The sequence below is a fragment of the Diadema antillarum genome, unplaced genomic scaffold, assembly GCF_040938485.1.
Source record: "Diadema antillarum isolate AM-2024a unplaced genomic scaffold, OU_Dant_1.0 scf00000116, whole genome shotgun sequence".
Classification (NCBI taxonomy): Eukaryota; Metazoa; Echinodermata; class Echinoidea; order Diadematoida; family Diadematidae; genus Diadema; species Diadema antillarum.
Window position 1 is genome coordinate 562,357 of NW_027271005.1, and position 15,927 is coordinate 578,283.

Consider the following 15,927-nt stretch of genomic DNA (forward strand, 5'->3'; position numbering starts at 1 on the left):
TAGAATTGCTGCGATCGCATCGTGAGTGCACGTTTTACGCGTTGATTTCAATCATCATTCATAGCTACAACACTCGTTGTAGCTAGCTAGCTCGTGTGAATTCACATACAACAGCTTAGCTTGGCAGCAGCAGGTGCATATGAAGGGAATGTGGTGAAGCGCCAGGCGATCTCTCGCTTCTTTGGAAACACTTTTCGCACTGCTTGAAAACCAGAAACCTTCGCCTTAGAATTTGAGGTCCTTCCGTCTTCCAGAGATAGTACCAAAGTAGCAATTATGAAAATCGAAGAAGTAAAAAGCACGACTAAAACCCAGCGAATTGCAAGCCACAGCCACGTCAAAGGCCTGGGGTTAGATGAATCTGGGAATGCTGCAGCATCGACAACCGCTGGCCTGGTTGGGCAAGAAATGGCACGAGAGGTAGTAAATTACTCTAGATTTCTACTCTAGTTTCTACTATTACAGTACTAATCCAGTGAGTAGATTCCAGTAACAATATTACGAATGTACGATGAAGATCATACACTAGACATCTAGACCTATGTGACTTGACCGAAGGTCAATTCCACGGAAAGGTTGCATTTTATGAAAATCAAACTATTGAGTATAGATGATTAATGAAGCTTAATTAGATGATCTGGTATTGTTTACTCAAAGCAGCCTTTCACAACGGATATTTTGATACCTCATTTGTGAACATCGGTGAACGTGGAGTGGAGTTATGTCCGAAAAACCTTCATTTTTCATGAAAATTGCCAATTTTTGCAGAATTTATATATCATTTCTGATACACTATTATGACCATAATACAGCTTGTGTAATTCTCAGATGGCTTATTTTCTGAATGTTCTTTGGTCAAAGATTGGTTTTATGATGTTCTAGAACTTGTTCCGGCATCAGTAAATATTATTATTCTCTCAATCTCAAAATGTGGTAGTTGATAGCGTCCCATAAGTCACGTTTTTGTTTCCCATCAGTCACACTGGTTTTCCCTATCCTGCTACTGTACCAATGAGTAGATATTCATACCACTTGGCTCAGGGTAAGCCCCAACCCTTTGCTACATTCAGGAAAGAAAATATCTTTCCAGAGACTCTGTGTGTAAGAATATTTCAGAACTTACTTTCCCATGTGAAAAACGATGGTCCTCAAATGTCCCATAAGTCACGACAGCAATTTTTCGTTGCTGTACGTAATGCAATGATACTTTTCAAACTAAGTATGGTGTTTTCATAAACTGTGATATGATGGATCTAACCATGAACTGAGAAAAATGCATTTGATGCAACTATTTTCTCAAAATACTGGTTTGAAATTGCCGAAAATTGTCACTTTGTCCCATAAGTCACAATGGAATTGACCCGAAAGACCGGTCTGTATCTGGTCGTCGGGCCACGTTCCGGGGAGACTGCGTCTCATGGTCTGGCTTCACGGAATCCCCTCGGCCCTCTGGAGGAGAGCGATAACGTCAAAAAAAGAAAAAGAAATAAAAGACTCCTCCGGACAGACGGATCTTTCTGTCTACGATGTAACATACTTTGGTTGTCTTTTCTAAGAGTAAAGTTTAAAGATGTAGAGCCAACTTCCTTGTCAAGACTAAAAAGTTCAGACATTTGTGAAATGAATGATACCGAAAGGTGGATGATGATGGTTTTCATGTGTGACTTGACTAGTGAGTTTTGATAGCAAGCATCATCAGACATAATGTTAAGTACTAGGCCAGTTTGCTCACAGTCACATACATTGTAACTGGCTTCACACAGCAAACCCACCTTCATAAATCATCCTGAAGTTCCAATATATAATAGGAGATCAATCGAAGGACTTGACACTTAAAATCGTTTACAAATTACAATCATGACAATGGACTCAGTTTTGATTATAAGTAGGCGATATGCCTAGATCTAATGTTAGTTTCCCAATATTCCAAGGAATGTGATGTACAATTTGTAAGATCATCATCGCCATCATTGTTGACCATCAGAATATCAACATTTGCTTTATGACAATGTTCTGATTCTGAACGTTTAAAGATTTGCACTTCAGCCAAGTTAATCTTGACATTTACTCTTATCGGAATACTATGTTGGAACTTGGAACTCTAACTTTGCAATATTGTTTTTATCTTCACACGTTGCATTTTCGCCGCAGGCTTCTGGAGTGGTGCTCGAACTAATCCGGTCGAAGAAGATGGCGGGGCGTGCTGTCCTTCTGGCAGGACCACCTGGCACGGGTAAGACTGCTCTCGCTCTTGCCATTGCCCAGGAGCTAGGGAGCAAGGTGCCCTTCTGCCCGATGGTGGGCAGCGAGGTGTTTTCCTCTGAAATCAAGAAGACTGAGGTGCTGATGGAGAACTTCAGGAGAGCAATTGGTGAGTCTTGTGTAGCCAAAAATTGTTTTTTTTTTTTTTTTAATCTTCAATCCACAGTTTGCTGAAACCAAGAACCTCCAGCATGACTGACATGTCAAAGTGGTAGTCTGAAATAGTTGAAATAGAACACAAACATCTTGTGCAGCAGTAGATGTATCTTCAGTTTGAAAGATGGTTGGCCCCTACTAAGGGGTGTTGGACAGTATCAAAGAAGAGGAAGAAGAAATTAAACCCAGTTCTATCTTCTTTTACACAAGTGAGCCAAGTAAGCATTTATGGTGATGTGCAGTGGTTGTCTTGTTTTTGTTTTTGAATGTGTTTGATTTTGATATCATGGGAAAGGTCTTTAACTTACATGTTGTACATTGAATGTCTTGAAACATATTTGTCAAAATAATGTAGTGAAATCTTATGTATACAATGTATTTCAGTTACACTGATTACATGCAGTGGACATATCTTAATACTCATAGCAATCAATTGTCCTACTCTGATGTCAAAATTCAGGTCTTCGCATAAAGGAGGTGAAGGAAGTGTATGAAGGAGAGGTGACCGAACTGACGCCTTGTGAAACAGAGAATCCTATGGGAGGTAAGATGTCACTTCGTTACCATTGGCATATGATGTGGTGTATGCTGCAGAGATCAAGTGAAAGAGGAGGAGAGAAGTTTTCCATGATTTTCTTGATGCCTTATGTCAGACTCATCAAAACTTAAACAAACTGTTGTTTTCTTCGATCAGATGTCAGTAAGTATTCCAAGTACAATGTGTCTAAATAAGTACACCATTCACATTTGCTCATGAACAGTGTGTGTAGTCCATGTGTCTAGTTTTTGTTTCCTCTAAGCATATGAACTTCCTTCAAAGCTGATAGCATACAATGTGTACAGTTCTGTAAGTTGTACGATGGCTTTAAAATCAAGATTCCGGTATATATCATTGCATCTGTTTTTGTCTTGAAATCTCATTGTTGCACATAGTTATTATTATACACTTAACTCCACCTCACTCAATGTTTCAGGATATGGCAAGACAGTAAGTCATGTGATCATTGGTCTGAAGACCGCCAAGGGAACGAAGCAGCTCAAACTCGACCCCTCCATTTATGAGAGTCTGCAGAAGGAGAAGGTAGAAGTGGGTGATGTCATCTACATCGAGGCAAATAGCGGTGCTGTCAAGGTGGGTCTGTTGTCGGTTGAATCAGTGGAAGCTGTGTTCACTCTTTCAGGATTTGTGTGTTCATGTTTGCAAGTACTAATAGGGAGGTGTGTGTATTGTAATGATGGAGGGCAAATGCTAAGGTAGTTTTAAAGCATTATTGTTACAATTAGGATCTAAAGATGATGTGTATTCATGAATCAGTTTGTTGTTTGTACCCTCAGCTGCCAGGAATAACAGCTTGGAAACTACTTTTGTTTGAATTGTACATGTGACTTGTTTAGTGCCTGTTAAATTTGTTAATAGAATGTAATGATGAGGGATATTGTTGGCTGCAATAAAATGATTGCTTCAAACATTGATAAGGGCATGACTGCTCTTAGAGAGTCCTCTAGCAAAGTGCATTGTGTTAGATTGTGATGAATATAATTTATGAGAACAAGAAATCTGTAGCTTTTTGTGAAAACAGTAAATGTACAAGATAGTCAATTCTCACAACCTTGTACTAGCTGCGTGCATGTTCAAGATTAAAAGTGCTTGGAAGATAACATATTTCAGTCTTTTGTTGAGTGGAAGTAACACAAAATGATGGTAATGCATGATCACTTTTATACCTAAAGTTGTTTATATGTTGATTGGTTTCAATTTTCCGTACAGAGGCAAGGCAGATCGGACACCTATGCAACTGAATTTGATCTGGAAGCAGAAGAGTATGTCCCACTACCCAAGGGAGATGTCCACAAAAAGAAGGAAGTCATCCAGGATGTGACCCTTCATGACCTCGATATTGCCAATGCCAGACCCCAGGTTTGTAGCCTCCTGTCCTCATATTCTTCTCCTTTGAAATAGATAACTTGCTTTATGTTCTTTCCACTTATGTTCCTTCCACTGATGATGGTTTTCTGACTTGCAATGAAAATTTTAGGTGAATTGTCTGACACTGTTGGAGACTGTCATTATTTCAGATGCTCATTGCCTAATCTAGCAACTACTGATGTTTTGTGTGAGGTGAATATCTCACAGAAGTTGAAATAGAGAAAACAGCTAAAATGACAAGCTTATTACAAGGCCTTGCTTAATCGCTAAAGAAGAGGAATAACAAAACATGTTCTGTGTGTACAGTAGTTCTATCTTTCAAATTCATTTCACATTTCATTATTACCACATAATGTGTGTAATGACCACCTAGAAACTGGTTGAGTGGTAAAACTTGATATTGATTTGACCAGGAAGGAAATTTAAGTTGATCTCAAAAGTTAAGATCAACTTAAAATTATGGTATGCCACTGGTTTCCCTGTTCAGTTTTATTTGATTTTTTTTAAAAGAATACACTTCTAATATTATCAAATTTACAATTCCTTTGTCACTTATTATATTTTGCATATTAAAGGTACAGTTTACCTTTGGGAGCAGTGATTTCAAAAATGTTCGAGATATCAAATTTGATGCGTATGTGTAGGTCAGTTGTATCACAAAACATCCTACCATGTAAAAATTTTGCAATAAAGCCTAAAATATAAGGAGATATTATTATTTTTCTCAATAAACCATAACTGTGTACGGTTTATTCTGGAAACATTTTTATTATAACTATTGTTCACATTTTGTATATTTAACAATATTTAGCATTGATTATACTGATTCAAATTTCTACATTGGTTGTCTCTAACCCTGACTCACATTTTAGAACTATTTTGAAGCACTAAAGCTGGGTTTTTTTGTTTCATCTGCAAATGGTAAATGATGCCTTTAATGGCTGCATGAAAAGGTGTGCAAAATATAAATTTTTATTAGGAAGTTAAAATGCCTTTGAAGACACTTACAGCATATTATGATAGTAAGTTGATCTTAACTTTTAAGATAGACTTACATTCTTTGTGAAACAACCCCTAGATGAAGTGTATTTCAGATTATCAAAGCTGTTTCAAGCTTAAAGTGATATGTAAATCCAGGATGCACTTCTAATTGTTATCAAAATTTACAATTTCCTTGTCACAAATTCTATTTTGTATATTAATGGCTGCATAATAAAGTGTGCAAAATTGAAATTTCCATGAGGAAGTTAATTGGAAGACATTCACAGTATACTATGAAAGAAAGTTGATCCTATTTTGCAATAAAGCCTAAAATATAAGGAGATATTATTATTTTTCTCAATAAACCATAACTGTGTACGGTTTATTCTGGAATCATTTTTATTATAACTATTGTTCACATTTTGTATATTTAACAATATTTAGCACTGATTATACTGATTCAAATTTCTATATTGGTTGTCTCTAACCCTAACTCACATTTTAGAACTATTTTGAAGCACTAAAGCTGGGGGTTTTGTTTCATCTGCAAATGGTAAATGATGCCTTTAATGGCTGCATGAAAAGGTGTGCAAAATAAAAATTTTTATTAGGAAGTTAAAGGTGCATGGTCCCCGTGTTTTAGTCAAATGCGTACGCGGGCGCACGGCGCAAGTTTCCTATAGATACCTATGCTATTGACTTCTCTTGGGCGCTTACGCTTTGGCCCACTTTCCCCGAGTCCGAAGAAATCCGATCCACTGTGTCAGTGGTCCGATCACAGTTTGGCTCATGATTCGGCTCAGGGGGATGACAGCTTTAGCAAATTTCTTTTGTGATGTCATAATAAGAAGCACATGCACGCACCCTGGCATTACTACAGACTGCGTGATGCGCAGAGAAGACAACGAAGGCAACGTTACTTAGCAACACCTACGCGCTTTACTCTTGATGACAGCTCAATTTCGGCAATCTTTGTATCAATGCTAACGGTGATCGGCAGTAGCATCAACAGCGCCATCTACACTACCGGGACTATGCCCCTTTAAAATGCCTTTGAAGACACTCACAGCATACTATGAAAGAAAGTTGATCCTAACTTTTAAGATTGACTTGGATTCTTTGTGAAACAACCCCCGGATGAAGTGTGTTTCACATTATCAAAGCTGTTTTTAAACTTTAAGTGATATGTAAATCCAGAATATGCTTTGTGAGCATCACAGAACTTATCATCTGTCTCACTCAGGGCGGTCAAGACATCCTGTCCATGATGGGTCAGCTGATGAAGCCCAAGAAGACCGAGATCACGGACAAGCTGCGCAAGGAGATCAACAAGGTGGTCAACAAGTACATTGACCAGGGCGTGGCCGAGCTGGTACCGGGTGTCCTCTTCATCGACGAGGTCCACATGCTGGACATTGAGTGCTTCACCTATCTCCACAGGGCTCTGGAGTCCACACTGGCCCCCATCGTTATTTTTGCTACAAATCGTGGCAAGTGCACAATCAGGTAATCTTTATCTAAGCATCTCATATGATCTGTTTCTTAAACACTCTTTACTGTATTTGTGTACCTATCTGAAATCCTCTTATAATTGCAATGGGTGTATTTCCTCATAAGAAGGGCATCATACATTGATTACTACAAATAGGATCTTTTCATATACAAATTTTGTAACAGGGATTGAAAGATAAAGAAATGTTTCAAAGTCAATGGAGAGAGAAAACAACTATTTATTCTATGTCTTGGTTAGACTTATTTTGTTCTTAACTTCTTTGATATGTCACTAGATATCCTATGGACAACAAAATATGTGTTTTTATAGGGCCAGATTTGACCGAAAATTAATTAGACAGCCAGATGCTTCATACAGGTGTTGTCATTTATACAGTGCACTGTACAATGTGACTTTTAGTTGTAGTTTCTTTGTGATAAGCTGCAATTACAATAACAAGTTTTATGATTTGAACTATAGTATATTTGTTCATTCTATGCTATTGCTTTTTCTTTTGAGTAAGCCGTGTAATTTCATTTTCAAACATCATTCTGAAGGTACACATACTGGGTAATTTGGTACCATGTGGAAAATATTTTTGGATGAAACTTTTGAACAGAAAGCAAATCATCAAAACATTTCATGAATAATGCTTAGCCTTGTGATGTAAATTGTTTTCCTTCCATCTTGTTGCCATGGTTACAGGGGTACAGAAGATGTTGCCTCCCCCCATGGCATTCCACTTGACCTTCTGGACAGAGTGATGATCATCAGAACACTGCCCTACTCACAGGAAGAGATGATGCAGGTAAAGATGATAAGACTTTTTGATGATGGTGATGATAAGGATGGTGTTATAATGCAAGATGGCTTGGCCAGATACAGAGCAATTTCAACGTAATATAGATAATGACTCAGCTTTAGTTGTTTTTTTTTTTTTTTGGGGGGGGGGGGGGAAAGACATATTAAATGTTCCATCTGAAGGGTCTGAAGTGCCTTTGAGGCACTCATATTTTCTTTGACATAGCATTTCAGACCGTAAGGTTTGAATCTCTGGTGTGTTTCCGACAACAATGGTCGTTATCTGTGCTAGTGGGTTGGTCATAGTACATTGAGAGTGGTATGTACCTTCAGCCTGGATTTTCTGTGGCAGCCAATGTGAAGAGGAAGACTTCCTCTGCTGTAGAGCATGAAAATGGCAAGTTTTAACGTGATGCTTTGTTTTGTTTTCATTCCTCTCTTGGATCATGTGTTCTGTGAAGTTCTTGAGAGTTGTGAAAATTACTGTATATGCCATATATTCAGTGAGTCTTAATGTTTTGTGAATCAGGACTTCCTGGCAATTTTGTGAGAGGTTAAATTTGCGACCATGGAGTACAGCAATGGATGGAGAAATGTACACATGCACATCACATTAAGATTGTGAATAGCACACGACTTGTCAAAGTCGCAGAAATTATAAACTATGATCTGTAAGTCACATCCTGTGGTTAGATTTTGCAAGATGATCTGAGGCAATTTTGATTTTTTTTTTTTCCAATGCTGCCAGATTCTTCGCATCAGAGCTCAGACAGAAGGCATTCAAATAGAGGACGACTCCCTGAACATGCTGGCTGAAATTGGCACCAAGACAACACTGAGGTATATACTTGTGAACTTTGTGAGCTCCCTCAATCACACCCTTCTTGTCACGTGCACACCAATATGACTAGACATTCCCGCAAATGAATCAATGTCATTTAGTGTGCTGGAGTGCAGACAAGATCTGCACTGTGATTTGATACTGTAAGAAACCATTTCATTCTTTGACAAAGAACAGAGTAGCTCTTGAAGAGGGTTGATCTCATCTTTTGTAATTCAGTACTACACAAACAACTAATCATTAATAGAAATGGTCACTAATAAAAAAATTCTTATCACTCCATCATTCCACCCATTGATTAAAAGCTTACACACATTGTATGTAAAAGCTTACTCTTTGGAGACATAGCTGAGCAGTCCAGAATGTACTATCATAATTTTCAGTGCAAGGTGGGATTAAGATGCATCAGTCATAGGACACTGCAGACAGTATTGATACATTTCATGAACCACCACTGTACTGGCTTTAATATCATGGAACACAAATGACTGACAGTACATGTCCTTTGCTTCCACTATCTGACTGTAATAAGAGTTGCATTTTTATGCCTCCGCCAATGAAGTGGCCGGAGGCATAATGTTTTCGGGTCGTCCGTCCGTCCGTCCGTCCGTCCGTCCGTCCCGTTTTGTTTTTGTCGATATCTCAAGAACCATGTGGTGGTTTTACATCAAACTTGGTGTGAGGGTATATCCTGGGGGGGATAATACTTTGTTTGGATTTTAGGGTCACGGGGTCAAAGGTCAAAGGTCAGATTATTTTGTGAAAAAAGGTTGAAAATTCATGTTTTTCTCCATATCTCGCAAATGGTTCAAGGTATCTTCATGGAACTTAGTATATATGCTTGTTCCAATGGGCAGTGATTATCTAGGGAAGTTGGGGGTCATGGTTCAAAGGTCAGGGGGTCAAAGGTCAAGGTCAACTCCTCAAAATATCACTACTTTCCTTATATTTATGCAATGCCTGAAGGTTGTTGTTTTTTTTTTTTAACTTGATGTATACATGTATTACCCAATATATATTCTGTGGGAAGTTTCTTGCCAAAAGGTCAAAGGTCAAAAGGTCAAAGGTCAAGTGAAAGTGCTGAATTGCGCTTTTTCCTCCATATCTCAAAAGTAACTCAAGGTATCATCATGAAACTTACATATTTATGCATGTTTAACCTAACAGTGATTCTCTTTGGAACTGTGAGGTCAAAGGTCAAAGGCCAGGTTTAGATGATGCAATTTTCCCATTTGATACTGAAATTATACTTTTTCTCAATACCTTGAAAATTACTCAATGCATAAACTTATGAAAGGGTCAAAAGTCAAGTAAAAATCATCAGTTCCCCAAATACCTGCACTCTGACATTTTAATCATTCATCCAATTGAACCTAGTTCTAGGATAGTGAACATTCAGCACATTTGTGTCAAACCTGTCATTTTAATATTTTGCCAATTGTGTGAAACTGTCATCACACATTGTCAAGACATTGTACTATAGACCTATTAGGAGAACCATGCATTATGGCAGAGGCATATCAGTCGCCGTAGCGATATATCTAGTTTATAATGAAATCTATACCTAGCTGTTGTAGAATGCTACTGCCTTCAAAACAAGCGTACACACGCAGACAAAAAGAAAAAAAAAAGCCTTATTTATTGAGTAGTGATATTGGCTCTTTCCTATTTGCATCAACTCCAGGTACGCTGTACAACTTCTGACACCATCAAGTCTTCTAGCCCGCATCAATGGAAAGGACAGCATTGGAGAGGATGAAATTAACGAGATCAACGAACTCTTCTACGATGCCAAGTCGTCTGCTAAGATACTAGCAGAAGCTGGAGACAAGTACATGAAATAAAGCTGTGATGCAATCTCTTGGCTTAACGTCAGCTGTAATTGATGCTTGAAACAGTACTGGACAGGTTTTTTTGCATGGACCAAGGCGCCACAGGATATGGAAGATGTGATATTGTTCCTGTAACTTCTCTGCATGTGCAACTTCACCAATATTGGACGGAGTTTCTCCAAAGCATAACATGTCTTCAGCTGAACTTATTTTCTTTTCTTTTAATACATGTATTATGATACACACATTCATATGTACAGTCAACCTTGCCTAATTCAAATCTATTTGGACTGATGAAATAACTTCTACTAAGAGAAAATTTGACTTATGAATCAGTAGAATATAAAGAGAAGAGGACTTGAAAAGACCTTCATCTTAGATGATTGTTCGACTTGGGCGAGGTCCACTTAAGCAAGGTTGACTACATGTGTAATTCGTATGGAAGAAGCTTGCACTAATGGAAGATATGCCTTCCCTTCAACAGCTATGGAGTGAGGTCTTTGGCCTTGGTAGTCGTATTTGCAAGTTTAGAATCCATTTTGATATGATCTGCTGTTATAAAACCTGACTCAGTCATGCAATGCTTTTTAAGTTTTTGTTTCCTTAGTCATAAGACCCATGCTGTGGTAAAACTCATCATGCATGCTGCTTTTACATTTGCATCTTGACAAGGTATTTACACTGTGTAACAAAAAATACAGTACGTCAGGGGAGGAAAGTAAGCCTGTGTTCTAGCAATAAGCCCTGAATATGTGGAATTTGGAACGGATGTTTTCATGGAATAGGTCACTAAGGAAGCCTGCTTCTTCTGATGATGGTGATCATGAGTTTGATGTCCCACTAACCTTTGGCAATTCAGATTTTCTTAACTACAGTGTGTACCAGCTTACACAGATCCAATCAACAAACACAGTGTTGCGATTTCTCCACCATTCAGATTATTATGTGCGGAGAGCAGTCAGATGTTTCAACCAGTGTCTGTCTGATACGCAGACATATGTGCATCTCTACTGTGGTCATTCTTGTGGTTGGTTATTGCAGCAGGGATACTGTCTTATATCCAGGTGCTGAATGCTGCTCATGGTATTGCATACAGATTTATAGATGTACAAGGGAAACCTTGTTACAAGGAGTACATAAAAAACTATGACAATTACCTTGTTATATCAGGTTTCTCATTATTAGGGTACAAAAACAAAGAAATATAAAGGGTTGTGAGCCGCAAAATCTTCTTGATATTAGAGGGTTTTGTTACAGTATATCGGACCTTTTTATATCAAGGTTCCACTGCAGTGATACAATGCTTTGGTAACCACTGAACTTCCCACTCTTTGGAGGCATTTTCAAGTAAATCATTCCCCAACCCATCCCAGCAAAACTAGTCTAAACTTTCTACCAGTGTTGATGCAAAGTTTCCCTCAGTCATTTCTTTCTCAATCAAGCTGAATAAAAATTGCTTTTCTTGATTTCTTTTTGAATATTTGGAAACTAGACGATGACTTCTAGTTCTCATCAGAGTGAAGTGAGTGGCAGTTGACGTTTCATTTGTACAAAGTATATGTGCTCTGTAAATGGTTGATGTGCATTTCCATGTAAAATCATCATGTAGATACTCTTTTCGCCAATAAATTCCATATTCATACTGCGGTTCTTTATGACTGTGACGTCTGTGGTATCGATTCATTCTGTAAAGCAATCTCAATTTCTCAGCGATGGAAGCTTTGAGCAAAGTAAAACTTGGTAACAAGCCAAGAGTACATTGTTGTTGCTGTAAGTAGATACAGTAGGTGTTGTTTCGTGTGAATACAACAGATGGTACAATGTACAGTGATACAAGTGTACGATTAGATTCTTCCAGTACAGTGTACAAGGGAGGGGTGATAGCTTATTTACAGATTTATTTTCTTGAAGAAACCTTACACATACAGAAAGATGAAATGGAATGAGCTTCCAAGAACTGGGTATAAGCATGAGTCATTTAAACATACCCACAAATGGTTTTTACAACTCAGAATATCAGAACATGTTGCATATTAAAGGCAAACTGTTACAGCTTTCCACGTCGTGAATTTGTGAAGAGAGCTGTGGGTATGCAGTCAATCGGGCAGGTGCATTTTGCAGCAGTTTAACTGATTCCGATTTACACTGGTGGTTGGTAACAGATTCACATTCGTAATGTTGTGGCTGTGACGTGTGTTGGGTTATTAAGAAAGACCGCTGAAAGGATTTATTCTCCGTATCGCTGCTTGGGTCCACGCGCTCAAGACCGCCCCTGCCACCGCCCTGAGCGTGGTGTCCTCTGGAGGAGGGAGCTGTACGGGCACGCATGTGAGGTTGCCGACCTCAACCCGAAAGCCCCGCCTCCCCCACCTGATCTCGATCTCGATCTTGTCCAGATACTCGGGTGACTCTTGCTCATCGACGTCGATGTGGTTCTCGATTTCGTCTACGGCAGGAACAACTTCATCCGTAGAGGAGAATGCGCTACTACTACTGATCGTTAACAACGGGCGTCCAGTGTCGAGTTCTTCATTGCGCTACAAGTTAAAGCAAAATCATTATCAATCATAACAACACAGCAAACAAGAAAGATGTCATTTCATAAAAATAAAAAAAAGAAAGAAAGAAAGAACGAATGAACGAACAAACGAACAAACGAAAGAAAGAAAGAACATGGTGTTGGATGTCACTTGCTTTAGAAAAATTAGTACTAGGTGTTTCAAAAAACATTTCCCACTTTTGATTCTTGATAATTCAAAAACTATATATTAGATAACACTGTCATTGATATGAGTGATAGCTGAATAGTGTACAAATTGGTTGAAGGTAGTTTAAATATGAAAGCATAAATAAGTTTCATGAAATCAATGATTAATTTCACAGTTAGGTTCCAGACTTTGCTTTTTTTTCAACCCTCTGTACAAAATTTCACTTTGCACAGAGGTCAATGGGTGTGTATGGGAGTGTGTGGTTAACACCCTGACAATGGTCCTGAACAATGGCCAGGGTTTGAATGCTTCATTATTCATTCATGAGAAATTCCACTATCACAGCTAGTCTTTATTCAGCCTCTGGCAGTATCTGTGTAAAGTCAAACGCCTGTCGATACTGTCGTTGAGTCGCGTCAGTGCTCTCCCTATACTTCTGAAAAACAAAATTACAATGAATACCTTCTGTTCTATCGTAAACGTGGTGACAGGAAGTAAAGAAAATCAATTAGAGTATATATACACTTGTGTATATGGAGCCTTAAATAAATCTACTCTGAAACAAATCGCCCCAATGATAAATGCTGCTGAACTCTTTACCAAAAATGATCTCTTTTTATCGAAAAGCGAAAAATTTGTCAGACTATTTAATTAGTAGACAGTTGTATTAAAATGAGGAACTTTAGATCATTTATGCTTATTCATATCCCAAATTTAGTGATATGTGAAGCAAAATTTGAAAATGATTGCCAGCTGGAATGAAATGTGGTGTTTGCAAGCAGTTTACCGTGCATGAATTCAGACTAGCAGTGCCCAGGGCAATCCACATGAATTATTGATTAAGCATTCATGTGACAGGGAGCGCCAGACTGACGCCTAGTCAACAGGTGGTTCAGGCATGTCCATTGTCAGGGCCATTGTCAGCACACACTCACATACACATCATTGGTTCCTGTGCGAAGTTCAATTTTTGTACAGAGGGTTAAAATTTGACCAAAATCTGAAACCTTACTTCAAAATCAATCTTAGATTTAATGAAACTGATTTATGCTTTCACGTGCAAATCACCTTCAACCAAATTGTGCACTATCCAGCTATTACTCATATCAATGACAATTTTATCGAATGAATAGTTTTTGAAATATTTATGATCAAAAGTGGGAAATGTTTTTTGAAACACCTAGTACATACGTGAACCCGAAACGAAAAGGTCGGGACTGCGAGAATTTTCTCGTTAAAATGGACAAAGTACACTTAGCAAAAAAAAAAAAAAAAAAAAAAAAAAAAAAAAAAAAAAAAACACTTTCGAGAGCATATTTTTCACAGAAGATTTCTATGAAATTTATTGTATGAAAAACCATATTAAAGGTAATTTAATTGGCTATTCAGCTAATAGGTTGATTAAAGAGTAAACTTTATGCATGAGTGAGCACATTCGGTTTTTGTCCTTCAAGGCACAAAATTAAAAATTGCAACAACAAAAAATGCCCTTCGCGATAACATTGACAACAAAAGACATGAATAAAATAGAAAAAAGAAGTTGTTGCTCTCTTTATCTCTTTATAACCTCTAAGAAAAACCAAGTGGGAAACTAAAGTGGAAAAAATAAGATTTTTCTGTCGAGTCAAACTTCAAATGACATAGGGAATAGTAAGCATAAAGATGATTAAATGAGCAGAATTTATTTATTTCTTTTAATCTAGTGATTTAAGAATCCATGTAACAATTTCAAGAACTAAACATTGTTTACAATTTCCTAATTTGAAAACAAGCTCAAATTTCTACCAGTTTTGCTAATTATTACTTCGCTTATATCATTTGAATTAAGATTTGACAGAAGATGCTTTTTTTTCCTCCATTATTTTTAGCGTTCATTGATCTCTTGGGCTTTAAAGATATCATAGAGATCAAAGGTTTATTTTTGCAACTTAATTCATGTTTCTTTTGGAGTGAAATTTCTTGTTTGTTCGTATTTTTCTATGGAAGAGCACTTTTGTTTTTTGCCCTGGAACAGAAAAACAACGGTGTTCACTCATGCGAACAGTTTCCTTTCTTGTTGACCTAACAGGCTGATAGCCAATTAAATTACCTTCAATATGGTATATAAACCATTAGCTTTCAGCCAAATATTCTATGAGAAATTTAAACTCGAAAAAGCGTTTACTTTCTTTCTTTTTTTTTTCTTTTCTTTCTTTGCTGAGTGTTGATAGGCAGATCAGGGATGTCGAGTTTTGCCGGTAAAACCCTGTCGTACTAACTAAATGTCGCATCCAGGTTCGTTACAGCAGAAATCGTCGGTAGAAGAATTGAGAAGGGGATTCAACTGATGATAATTATAAATTGGACAGGGGAAAAGGGAAAGAGGAGAGAAAGGAGAGAGAGAGAGGGGGAGAGAGTATATTGAGAAAAGCAATTAGTGCCAGTTCTAATGAGAAGGATTTTTTTAGGGGTAACTTCCCCCTTTTTTAGCAGTAGGCCTTACACCGGAAAAGTATATTGTTTTTAATTTGCAATTGGTAAATACAGAATACCTTTCCGTCTGCTAAAGAAAGGTTTTCCTCGCTTTCCTCTGAGACGCATTCTGGTGATGAGAGTTCCTCAGAACTCACGGGACTATGAAATGCTGGCTTCGGCGACATTTCGTCCAAGGCCTCCCTCTCTGGTGTGATGTCATCAGTGGCTAGGTCGTTAGGCGTGCCACAGTGTAACCCCGTGGTCTTTGGTCTCCTTCGCGTTCTGCGCATGGGTTTCCCGTCAAACACAACTCTTCTTTCGCCGGATACCGGTATGTGCCCAGTGTGCAGATAGACGTCATCGTCGTCTTCGATGCCCATATCATCGTCGTAATCGTCGTTGTCCTCCTCCTCCCGGTCGAGGCACTCTTCAGTCTCCCATGGGGGCTTTTTGACTCGCTGCCCTTCGATGCT

The 15,927-nt window shown here is 38.2% G+C and overlaps 1 protein-coding gene across 1 annotated transcript; it reads left to right on the forward strand.

Moving 5' to 3' along the window:
• The first annotated feature begins 276 nt into the window (after positions 1 to 276).
• Positions 277 to 10,304, forward strand: LOC139719875 (ruvB-like 1). The gene is made up of 9 exons (XM_071631260.1): positions 277 to 420; positions 2,152 to 2,371; positions 2,879 to 2,962; positions 3,393 to 3,550; positions 4,187 to 4,336; positions 6,570 to 6,832; positions 7,524 to 7,626; positions 8,368 to 8,459; positions 10,145 to 10,304. Exons 1-9 carry the CDS (start codon positions 277 to 279, stop codon positions 10,302 to 10,304), a joined length of 1,374 nt encoding a protein of 457 aa, XP_071487361.1.
• Positions 10,305 to 15,927: the final 5,623 nt, after the last annotated feature.

Bases quoted from the DNA above. Each gene is read 5' to 3' on its own strand.
- LOC139719875 (XM_071631260.1), top strand. From the start codon at position 277: ATGAAAATCGAAGAAGTAAAAAGCACGACTAAAACCCAGCGAATTGCA. The intron at 2,372-2,878 runs GTGAGTCTTGTG...GTCAAAATTCAG, and splicing joins GAACTTCAGGAGAGCAATTG to GTCTTCGCATAAAGGAGGTG. The intron at 4,337-6,569 runs GTTTGTAGCCTC...TGTCTCACTCAG, and splicing joins TTGCCAATGCCAGACCCCAG to GGCGGTCAAGACATCCTGTC.